Below are 12,374 nucleotides of genomic sequence, written 5' to 3' on the forward strand. Positions count from 1 at the left end.
ATCTAAATGCTAAACGTTAAATCTAAATGTTAAATCTAAATCTATATGTTAAATCTAAATGCTAAATCTAAATGTTAAAGCTCAATGTTAAATATTAAATCTAAAATTTAAATCTAAATGCTCAATGTTGAATCTAAATGTTAAATATTTTGGTAATATGCAAATTCACCGGAAGTACCAAAAAAAGCTCAATGACGCAAACATTTAGATTTAGATTTAACATTTAAATTTAATATTTTCATTATATTTTTACGAAAAAAGTAAATTTCCGAAATTTCACAAATATTGCTGTAAATCTGGTCAGAAGTAACATAAAGCATTCACATTATTAAATGTGGTTTGTTGCAAAAAAGTTTCTGTTTATTTTAGAATGCACTACTTTTACACTCGGTGCCCCATGAGGCAGGGTAGCTTCACACAAAAATGGTGTGATTTTATGTTTTTATTGTCTGATTGATCTTTTTGTGCGTTAACCAAGTTCAGAACTGAGTGTCAGCACACACTGATAAGCTGTAGCTTTGAATGGTGACCACTAGAGGCCAATGAACATCCGTGTGTGCAGGGAAACTAAAGCATCTGTAGGAGGAACCTGTAGAGGAGGAGAGTGAGGAAGACTTACAGGCAGGGGGTCGACATAGATGATCATGAAATGAAGGGACATGGAGAGGGTCATGGCGCCCACCAGCCAGATGTTGCTCCAGGGAGGCATACGAACCAGGGACTGGTTCTCAGACAAGCTGGGAAGAAGGAAGAGGAGGAGGAAGAGGAGGGAAGGATGGATGAAGGAGGAGGAAGATGTTAATGCAGATGGAAAATGTACAAGGGCAAATGATCACAAGGGGAATGTATTGGAGTAAATGTCACAAAGATGAAAAACAACAATGGCACTCCTCAGAGCATCTGCACTATTTTATTACAGCAAATGTCACACATGATGGGTTTTTAAATGTTGCCTGCACAATCCATCCCATGTGTGTTATAACTTAAACTATCAATTGGTCTAAGTTGTGGAAACATAAAAAGGAACAAAGTTAAAAACATTTTTTAAATCATTATTAGGGAACATTTATACGCACTTAAATACACGCAAGTGTGTATTATTGTTGTGTATAACTAGTAAATAATTGATTCACTATCTAATGCCAAGGGCCATCCCATTTCTTACTTGCATGCATTTGATCCAGGCCAACACTTGAATACATTTGTTAAATATATATATTTTTAAAATGTATAGCAGTGGTTTGATTCTCAATTCAGGGATGTTGAGAATCAACATGTAAAAGAAAAGATAGATCAAGACAAATTTTGTTAAATGTATGCATGTAAAAATTACTTTTAAAAAGTTAAGGGATTTAAAATGTTTCAACCCATCACGTGTAATTTATTATAAATAGGATTATTTAATTTTAGCATTCAGAAAGCTCCCAAAAATGTCATGTAAAAACATACTTTGGATGTAATTTGCGTTGTAATATTTGACAGGGGATGCATTTATAAATGTTTGCCAAGCAAGTTGGTAAAATAGAAAAGGCTTTTCATTAGTTATTGTAGTTTCCTGCCTTAAAGCTGCAGTCTGCAACTCTTATAAAAGTAACTTTTTGTCATATTTTCTAAAGCTGTCACTATATAAGGACAGCTTTACATCAAACTAGTAGTTTGTGTGAAAGAAAACAGACTCCTGCTGCTCCTGCTGCCTTTGGCAGATTGCCAGAATGCACCGCGACCGAGCAAAAAGAACCAATCAGATGGACTGTCTGACAGCTGTTGCTCACAGGCCCCGCCCCTTTCCCGGGCTGTAGCGCCGTCTCTTTTTCAGTGTATGGTCTGGAGGGGTAGAAGATGGAATTGATGACTTTTCTGCTTGAAAGGTAATTACTGCTGCTTGATTTACATTATGTTTGATTTGTAATTGTTACACTAGAACTCTGTAGTGCATGTGTTGTTCATGTGCGCGCAGCAGCCTCCGCGTGGGCTGCTGTAAGTGACACTGTATTGCTGCTTCTACTGAGGTGTGTGCACATTGAGAGAGAGAAGCGCTGCAGTAATATGCTTTTAACAGAGCATGTTTTATTACTGTGATGTTGCTGTCGGACTAACGTTAGCTTGTTAGCTCCTCTGGGGGAGGGACTTTGGAACGTTTGGAGGAAGGGCAAGAGTGCAGCTGGGAAGGAGAGTTGCAGACTGCACCTTTAAGTTCCAGTTGGGCTGTTTGTAGCAACAACAACCAAAAAAGATTTATACTTTCTTTCCTACCTTTTATTTACTTATTCACCTATTTCATGTTATTTATGAGAGCCCACAGCACCAATGAGTTCAAAGTTTTTTCAGACCTGTTGAGAGCGTTGCACATTTCGATGGTGACCAGCACAGAGAGAGCCATGGTCATTGGTGGAGCAGCCTCAAACACCTCACAGTGGATTTCCTGAAAGTCCTCGTTGTCCTCGCTGCACTGCATGAAGTGAGTCTGACACATAGAGACAAATGTAAATACTCACGTCTTAAGCAAAGTCTCTCAGCTTGGCGAGGTTGTGTTTTTACACGTTAAAAAAAAACCCATCTCAGTTCAGTGCTTTGTCTGATACATAATTTGATTGATTGATTATTTATTCTGAGTTCAATGTACATTACATATACACATGACTCCTTTTGGATTAACACACTTTCATATTTACATAAACTCAAAAAGGAGTGAGAGGAAGTAAACTTATAAATTACCACGCCAGGATTGTCATAATTCATATCAGTGGTTGCTTTCTTTCACAAAAAAATTAACATAACTGACAAACAGTTTACATGCAGGAAACATACATATACATATACACATAATTATATATATACACTCATAAAAATATACAAAAAGATATGTTACCAACAATGGCACTTTAGGAGATCACAGTTTATTGTCAAGTTCTTATATGTAACAGTTTTATGTATGTATGTATTTATTTATTTATGTATATTACTGTCATTCTTATACTAAGAACACCTCCTACATTGTTTACCCAGATACACCCTTTACCTTTATAGTCTCTCTCTCTCTCTCTCTCTCTCTCTCTCTCTCTCTCTCTCTCTCTCTCTCTCTCTCTCTCTCTATATATATATATATATATATATATATATATTTATTTATTTATTTTTTAATCACAAAAATCACTGCTATTGTTATAGTTCAGCGTCTTCAAGCACAATAATGATCTTTTTAGCACTTTTATTGCCTTTTATTATTATTATTTAAAGGACTCCACATACTGACACACACCAACTTTTCCTGGTGGATCCACCAATGAGACTTTAAAGTTACCACATCCCCTCAGGTTACACTGCCATTCATTTTTACAAAAGAATTTCTGGATGTTATATGGCAATACATTATTGTTGGCCTTGCATAAAAGGAGTGCAGTATATAGTTTTACCAAATCAGTTTCAGAAGTCCAGACTTTAAAAATAGATCATATGTGTGATCAATGTAACCAACTTTATGTATAACTCTTATAGCACTTACTACTTTTGTAGTAAAAAGAGAGGATGTAGTGAGCTTTTGTAGTTACATAAAGAGTGGAAATGACACTAACCAGCTGGTGGAAGGAAACCATTGGACCTTCATCACAGTACAGGAACCACCAGGCAGCTGCAGCCACTGTTGCAGCACCAACATAACCTGACAGACAAAATACATTGTTAAACACACACACACACACACACACACACACACAAACACACACACACACACACACACACACACACCCACACACACCCCCCCACACACACACACACACACACACACACACACACACACACACACACACACACACACACACACACACACACACACACACACACACATATATATGTATATATATTAAGATAATGTAGAGAATAAATTGAATATATATATATATATATATATATATAAATATATATTAAGATAATGTAGAGAATAAATTGAATATATATATTGATATATGAATATTTTTTTAAATGTATTTAAAACAGTAATGATGTCAAAATACATCTAAACACCAAAACACTAATTATATAATGTAGCCTCATGCTGATTAAATGCATAAAGCATAATTACAATTACAAGATATTTATTTCACCCGTTCAGCAAAGCTAACACTTGAGATGAAGCATAAAGGTGACCCGAATATTTAATTTACATTTGAGTATTTATAAATGCATAATTAGTAATATAATGCCATCATTTTGATGGATTACAAATGTCTTACAAGGCCACATCTGATGTTACATACTATTCGCAAAATTTTAATTTGATAAAATCATTGTAATGCATAGCAAATGTTTTGTTTATTTAATGAAATGGCAAGCAGCATGAACCCCCCCTCCCTTCACTTCTTCTATGTTAAAGTCAAGCTAAGGGCTGTGTTTGAAATCACATACTAACATACTGCACACTCAGTGAGTATATACTGTCTACTATATACTATTAGTATGAATAGGATGATGTTCCCACTGAAGTATACTTCCAAGTTTCCCAAGATGCATTTGGAACCTACAACGATAAAAACCTGAAGCACACTGAGGCTAAATATCTGTTGATTCTCCACCTTTGAAGGTTCTGAAAACCTTTTAAGTGATAAAGTGACCAAGTAGAATATCAACATGTGCTCATTTGATCCATAAAACTCATGGAAACACATTTCATGTCGACATTTCAGAGATTTGCAGAGATCCTCCATTGTGTTACTGACAAAACTTTCCGTTAACTTCAAAATAAGAGCCCTATTTACAAAAGCGTTAAAAACTAATAGAAGACGAGAGGAGATGCTTTTGTTTTGAAACAGAGATGTTTGATTTTTAGCTTGAAGCCGGTATCAGGATGATTTTTCGTTCCACTCGCAATGCATCATGCACTCATTTTAGTTCAGGGGCCAAATACGGAGCAGTTTGATCTCAAGTGGGCCACAGATTTTATGCGGGAAAAGAAGTACTTTCAACGTTATTGTGCCCTAGTTCAGACTTGTACGACGTATATAAAATACAGAACATATGAGAAACTGAGAACATCTGAGCAATAAGTAATGGATATCAATCCTTACAGGATCTTCACTTTACATTTCCTTTTATTTTGTGGCCAATTTCGATTTAATTAAGGAAAATGTTTGGTAATAATTTGAAGAAAATGGAAAGTTTTGTAAGAATTATGAGTGTGACACACGTGCGATAAAGTATACATTCTGGTATTTCTGACGTACTCCATCTTTCCATACTATCTATTGTAAACACACTACATACTCATTTTGATGTCAGACTTAGTATAAGTAGTACGTTAGTATGACATTCTGAACACAGCCATGTACTTTGTGGGAACATGAGAAAAGACTAAATTTAACTGAGTCATGCTCCAAAAACATGAACAATCTTAAAGACTGTATGTGATTGTATGTAGCTTGTGTAGGCTGTTGTTAATGATATATGGCCCCACCATACCATACCATACCATACCATACCATACCATACCATACCATACCATACCAGACCAGACCAGACCAGACCATACCATACCATACCATACCATACCATACCATACCATACCAGACCAGACCAGACCAGACCATACCATACCATACCATACCATACCATACCAGACCAGACCAGACCAGACCAGACCAGACCAGACCATACCATACCATACCATACCATACCATACCATACCATACCATGCCATGCCATGCCATGCCATGCCATGCCATACCATACCATACGAGACCATACCATACCATACCATACCATACCAGACTATACCAGACCATACCATACCATACCATACCATACCATACCATACCATACCATACCAAACCATACCATACCATACCATACCATACCATACCAGACCATACCATACCATACCATACCATACCATACCATACCATACCATACCATACCATACCAGACTATACCAGACCATACCATACCATACCATACCATACCATACCATACCATACCATACCATACCATAGATCTTAGGTTCCCAAAGTGGGCTACGGGTACCCCCAGAGGTACGCAAATTGTCATAACGGGTACTAGAACTAATGGTAGGATAATGCTAATGTTAAGCTAATGCTAATATTAGGCTGATGCTAATGGCAGGCTAATGATATGTTAATGCTAATGCTATGTTGATGTTAATGCAAGCTAATGCTAATGTTAGCAAAAGTTAATGTTAATGCAAGGCTCATGCTCATGATAGTCTAATGCTAGGCTAATGCTAATGCTAATGCAAATGAAGTGTTCAATTACGTGGGCCAGCACCTGCATCCTCACTTGCATTTTCTCCAGGAAATGCAAATACTCTAGTTATATATTATTCCTCAACAAAATAGGTGAAATTCAGAGACATTTTTTACTGTAGGGCTACATTTTACATGACATTACATTATGATGCTTTTTAAGTGTGCAGGAGTAGGGGGTACATGGCTTCAGGTTAAATGTCTGAAGGGGTACATGACTGTGAAAAGTTTGGGAACCAGTGTCATAAATGAACTTACCACCAATAGCCATGTATCTGAAGAAGAGCCATCCAGAAATGAGGGGCTCTTTGGGGGAGCGGGGGGCTTTTCCCATGATGTCCAGGTCAGGGGGGTTGAAGCCCAGCGCTGTGGCAGGCAGACCATCAGTCACTAGGTTGACCCAAAGAAGCTGAACTGGGATCAGGGCCTCAGGCAGACCCAAAGCAGCAGTCAGGAAGATACTACAGGTGGGTAAGAAATATAGTGTTAGCTGTGAGTTTAAGAACATTTCCAACATGTTTTTTAAAATTGGGAAAATATATTGCTCATTTTATAACCTCTAAATTATGGGTAACAGGAGGCTCGGGGGCCACTAGTGGCCCATGACGTAATTTTGTGTGGCCCCCAAAGTAAACGAACAAAATTATTTAAAAGAAAAACACACAAATTTATAAAACAAAGAAATTTACAAAATGACAACAAAAATACACTAACTGATAAAAAAAACAACAGAAAATTACACAAAAGGACACAAAACATACACAAAAATAACACAAAATTACTCAAAACTGGCACAAGCTGACTAAAAAATAACAAAAATTACAGAGTAATGTATGAATTGACAACAAACATACATGAAATGATTTAAAGAAACTAAAATAATTGAGGAAAAAAAACACAAAAAGACAACAAAAATATATAAACTGGGAACAAAAATACACAAAATTAACACTGAAAGTTGCACAACACATCTAGAAATACACAAAAAGAACAAAGAAATGTATGAATTGACAACAAAAATACACAAAATGCCTCAACAAAACATAAAAAATTAATTCCTGATTTTAAAAAAAATGTTTTACATTTTTTAATTATTAAATTCTTATTATCATTAAATCTCAAACAACTCTATTCTATTCTTTCACTTTCTCAAATATAAATGGAGTAAAAATAAAACAGTATAAAAATATCTGAGCTACTCATGATCAAAAAATAATTCGAGAAAAAAAAAAGTCTTTGGGGGTCGCCAGAAATTTGTGAATGGGGTCACGATCCAAAAATGGTTGGGAGCCACTGGTTTTAAAGTCTCAGAATATGAGGAACTGGTATCACAGGCTCACCAGACGACCTCGCCCACGTTGGAGGAGATGAGGTAGCGGATAAACTGCTTCATGTTGTTGTAAATGGCTCTGCCCTCCTCTACAGCAGACACAATGGAGGAGAAGTTGTCATCAGCGAGGACCATCTCAGAGGCAGACTTGGCAACGGCAGTGCCAGAGCCCATGGCGATGCCGATCTCCGCCTTCTTCAAGGCGGGGGCATCGTTCACTCCGTCACCAGTCTGGGAGAGAGTTAAAGAAAAAAATTATAAATCATGGGTTGCATGGCATGATGAAAGTCTCCAGTGAGATGCTTGAGTTTCCTTTCAAACCAAAGGCCCTGTGGATCTCACCATGGCTGTAATCTCATCAAAGCCTTGAAGGAACTCAACAATCTTTGACTTGTGAGATGGCTCCACCCTGGCAAAGCAGCAAGCCTTGCGGACTGCAGTTTTCTGATCGTATGGAGCAAGGTCATCAAATTCACGGCCGGTGAAGGCCTTATTAGTGACGTCCTCATCCTCGCTGAAGATACCGATACGGCGGCAGATAGCCACGGCTGTACCCTTGTTGTCACCTGGGCGGAAACAGAAAGTGTGTTTGGAGTGACTATTCCGTTAAAAATGTAGTTGATTTTTTTCCTCCAAATCTGCATAATTTGAGTATGCCACTGACCTGTGATCATGATGACACGGATCCCAGCTGCTCTACACAGCTCAATGGAGCTCATGACTTCCTTACGCGGTGGGTCCAGCATGCCAACGCAGCCCACGAAGGTTAGATCAGTCTATAGACACAACAGAGTCAAATACACACTTTGAATTTCTGAGTGGAAACAAGTGATACAGGGGGATAATGTGTGTACATGGGAGCAGAGTCATCATTTACAATCTTACCTCATAGTCTACAAATTTGGTGGAATCCTCCAGAATCATCTCTTCTTTTCTGAGAGGTGTGTCACGGGTGGCCAAAGCCAAACAGCGCAAGGTGTCGCGCCCGGTTCCCCATTCCTTGATGACGGATAAGATGTGGTCTTTGACTGGACCAGTGAGCGGGACGCGAGTGGTTCCCACACGGACGTAAGCACAACGGTCAATCACACCCTCTGGAGCGCCCTGAAAACACAGCAAGAAGGTTATTTGATTGTAATTCCTGTTTTTTCTTTTCTTTTTCAATGTGCTGCACATAGATTTCTTCCTATAAAAAGAGTTTTTTCTTCCCACTGTTGCTAAATGCTTGTTCATGTGGATCTTGTTGGGTTCTTTCTTTCTTACTATGGACTTTATATTTTGTTCAGCGCTTTGAGATGACTTTGTTGTATTTTGCGCTATATATATAATATATATAATAAAGTTAAACTGAATTCAACTCAATTTGTCCAAGTTGCTTTTCGTAGTTGTTTCAAGAGCTTCTTTACCAATAAGGACAAGTATAACCGTTTGTTGTCTTCTTCTTCTTCTTCTTCTTCAACCAAGTTCAATAGGTGCATATCACCAGCTACTGTACATGTTTTATTTCACAATAGCTGGCGATATGCACCTATTCAGAAGAGTGTCTTTAGCTAAACTAAGCTAAGCCACCAGCAGAACATAAACCAATAATCTCCACCTTATGAGGCAGTGATAATAACGTTGCGTTCTAGAGGGCCGCCTTCGGTTAGCCGGGCTCATGCAAATCCGTAAATCTGTGCGACCAGACTAGAGTGTTTTATCTGTCACAGGTGTACACCAGCTATGTTTTTAATGTGTACACACTTTTTTAGCTGTTGGTAAAGTTGTCAGATGGCCCTTATTTTGGAAAAAAGCTCCACAAAGTGTGAGCGCAGTTCAACCCTTCTGCACTCCTAGGTGTTTCATGCTGTGTTTAAGACACATATGTCAAACTCAAGGCCTGCGGGCCAGGTTTGGCCCACCAGAGCATTTAGTCCAACCCACAGGAAGGTTGTGATCAAAGTAAAAAATTCGGCAAAAACAGGAATTTTCATAAATTACCATATAAATTGTAGATAAAATATGACAAGGTTTGCATTACTACATCATTTACAGTAATATTAAATTACAATTATTTTTCAAAAACTTGGAAAATTTTCTTAAATTATCCAACAAAATTGTATAGTAATTATGTAGCAAATTTTCCGAAAATTAGATGCAAAGTCAAGGAATTTTGAAGAACTGCTTAATATTCAGGATTTTGTTCGAATTACTTTTTTTCCTTTACAAAAACATGAATTTGTTTTTGGTCCGTCCCACTTGAGGTCAAACTGGGTCGTATGTGGCCCTTGAACTAAAATGAGTTTGACACCCCTGGTTAAAGAGATGGGGTTCTAACTGTCTGTAAGGTATTCTATGATCAAACAAACGTGCAGACAAACTTGACTTTTTTACACCGTAGATGCAGCAGGATATGTTTTTATGTAAGTCTCAAACTCACTTTGACAAACATCTTGTTTCCCACTGGAGCTTTGGCAGACTTGGCAGGAGAGCAGTAGACTGACATGGACTTTCTGTCTCTGGAGAACTCTAAGGTGAACTCTTTCTTCATCAGCTGCTTAATAACCTGCCGCGTCATGGAGAAAGGATTAAATAAATTCACAAGTGATCAAAAAGCAGAGTGCGTAAGTTTATCCCTTGTATATACAGCAATTAAGAAATCAAATTTGAAAGATTTTGAAGATCTAAATAGATTAAGTAGTTGATGGAAATGCAAAAGAGAGAAATGACCTTATAAAAGAAAGTTTTGTACTCTTCTACAGTTCAAAACCATGCAGTAATCTATGCATATGTTCTTTGACAGTATATTCTTTGTGGCTGCTCACATGTGAGGCCTGTTATAAAGATATGAAACTTAATTGTAGCTGTCCACATACAGTATGTTATGAGCTGACTTACAGAACAACAAGCGTTTGCTCTTTCCACTTTGGACAGGCCGCGCACTTCAGTGTTGAACACGTTCATCTTTTCCACCAAACAGGACAGAGCCGTCTCAGTAGCCTCGCCCACTTTCTCATAGATCCCCTTGGACTACACCAAAGAGAGAAAGAATACATTTAGGACACACTCTGTTCTTCTTTTATCATCATTATACGGTAAAGGAGTCGTGAAGCTTCTGCAGACCTCGTTGTAATCCAGAGACGAGTCGTTGCAGAGAGCACAGATAGTCGCCAGTTCAACCAGTCCATCATACTGTCCACATTTTACAGAGCCACCATTCTTTGTGCTGGACAGGAAAGTTTGACAGTGAAATATTATATACGATATACATGTTTTATTTTGAACAAATGTTATACTGCAAAAAAACAATATTACAATAAACTAAAGATTTGATGCAGATGGCTTCACTCCAGAAACAATTACAAAGCAATTACATATATTACTGCATACACATACTTTGTGTTCAAAAGGGAGTGGGTGGAAGTATTAGTCCCACCCCTTTTCTTAAATTGCAGTTACAAATAATCAAGCGTCAACATTCATTGCTGCTGTTTATAAATTGATTTGGTCATATCTTCATATGATTTAGGTTAAATGCAAAAAAAACACACACATTAGCCACACACTTTCAAAATTGTCATACAACATAAAGACATTTTCTTCATATTTTCTTTTAAATTGTTCACTCTTTAATTTCCATTGGCAAACTGTTCCATGATCTTATTCCACGCACTGATACACAAAAGCTTTTCCTTGTTGTCCACACACTCACAGACCTAAAATTAATTTCATTTCTCAGTTTTTAAGTTCCTTCCCTCTCAATAAAGAGCTTTTAAAGGTTTTCAGGTAATAATTTATTCTTGGCCTTAAATGCAACTTGAAACGTTTGAAAAACAACTAAATCTACAAATTTAAAGTAACTATGATTTATGGAACAATGGGTTCCATATGTCATTTAGATAAATATGTTTAATTTATCTAAATATGGGCTGATATTTGAAATATAAAGGTCATTTGTTTTGTTTTACTTACACTTCTCCCTCAGGTGTGTACTTAGAGCCTGAAATGTCAAACCGACCCAAAGACACACTGTCGCCGTCAACCCTTTCGACGATGAACATCTGTGTGGATGAAAAAACATAACTGATTGGATTTGAACTTTCTGTGTAAATGGTTGTGTGCTTGGTACCCACCTTGGTCACACACATCTGGTTGGTGGTGAGGGTGCCAGTTTTGTCAGAGCAGATGACCGAGGTGCAGCCCAGGGTCTCCACAGAGGGCAGGGATCTAACGATGGCATTCTTCTTGGCCATGCGGCGGGTTCCCAGAGCCAGGCAGGTGGTGATGACAGCGGGCAAGCCTGTGATAGAAAGGAAGAAACCATGGGGGATCTCATCAAGCCAAAGACTGAAGTGAAGTCCTGCATCTTCCAAAAATATCCCTGCAGCACCAGGATCAGCTGCTGCAGGCTGATGAGACCCTGGGAGGGAAATCTCTGTTTAGAATCTTGGCAAACATCTGACGGTGGTTAGAAGAAACTCTGGAAAGAGTCCAGGTCAGTGACACTATGATGGCATCTGTGCAGTTGATGATGATGTTCTTTTGGCTTCATTGTCAGGCTGCAGTAATAAATGTTTGGCTCAGTGCACGTCTGACGGCATGGAAGTGTCACACTCTACAGGGAATTTAGATTGGCAGCCATTGCATTGGGTTTTGTAAAGGCATCAAACAAAAAACTAAAGAATAGTATTTGATTTGATAAGGAATCCTCATGCTCGCATTGATAGGATCTAAATATTGTCCTTTCTTTGACTGGAATTGGACTTGGGTCATGATTAAAACTCATGGTTAACGTGTATTTTATAAATAATGAC

General features: G+C 37.9%; 1 protein-coding gene across 3 annotated transcripts in view; it reads right to left on the minus strand.

The window, feature by feature from the left end:
- Positions 1–12,374, minus strand: part of atp2a1 (ATPase sarcoplasmic/endoplasmic reticulum Ca2+ transporting 1) — a 34,417-nt gene that overhangs the window by 5,923 nt on the left and 16,120 nt on the right. For all 3 annotated transcript variants that reach the window (XM_028454368.1, XM_028454367.1, XM_028454366.1), the window contains exons 11-23: positions 11,694–11,860; positions 11,533–11,621; positions 10,684–10,786; positions 10,459–10,590; positions 10,001–10,126; positions 8,467–8,685; positions 8,246–8,357; positions 7,924–8,147; positions 7,592–7,812; positions 6,510–6,712; positions 3,573–3,658; positions 2,331–2,464; positions 620–737 (exon numbers count right to left, since the gene is read on the minus strand). In XM_028454368.1, coding sequence (XP_028310169.1) covers positions 620–737; positions 2,331–2,464; positions 3,573–3,658; positions 6,510–6,712; positions 7,592–7,812; positions 7,924–8,147; positions 8,246–8,357; positions 8,467–8,685; positions 10,001–10,126; positions 10,459–10,590; positions 10,684–10,786; positions 11,533–11,621; positions 11,694–11,860 — 1,934 coding nt within the window. The remainder of the gene's footprint in view (positions 1–619; positions 738–2,330; positions 2,465–3,572; positions 3,659–6,509; positions 6,713–7,591; positions 7,813–7,923; positions 8,148–8,245; positions 8,358–8,466; positions 8,686–10,000; positions 10,127–10,458; positions 10,591–10,683; positions 10,787–11,532; positions 11,622–11,693; positions 11,861–12,374) is intronic.

This window comes from Gouania willdenowi, chromosome 8, assembly GCF_900634775.1.
Source record: "Gouania willdenowi chromosome 8, fGouWil2.1, whole genome shotgun sequence".
Taxonomy (NCBI): Eukaryota; Metazoa; Chordata; class Actinopteri; order Blenniiformes; family Gobiesocidae; genus Gouania; species Gouania willdenowi.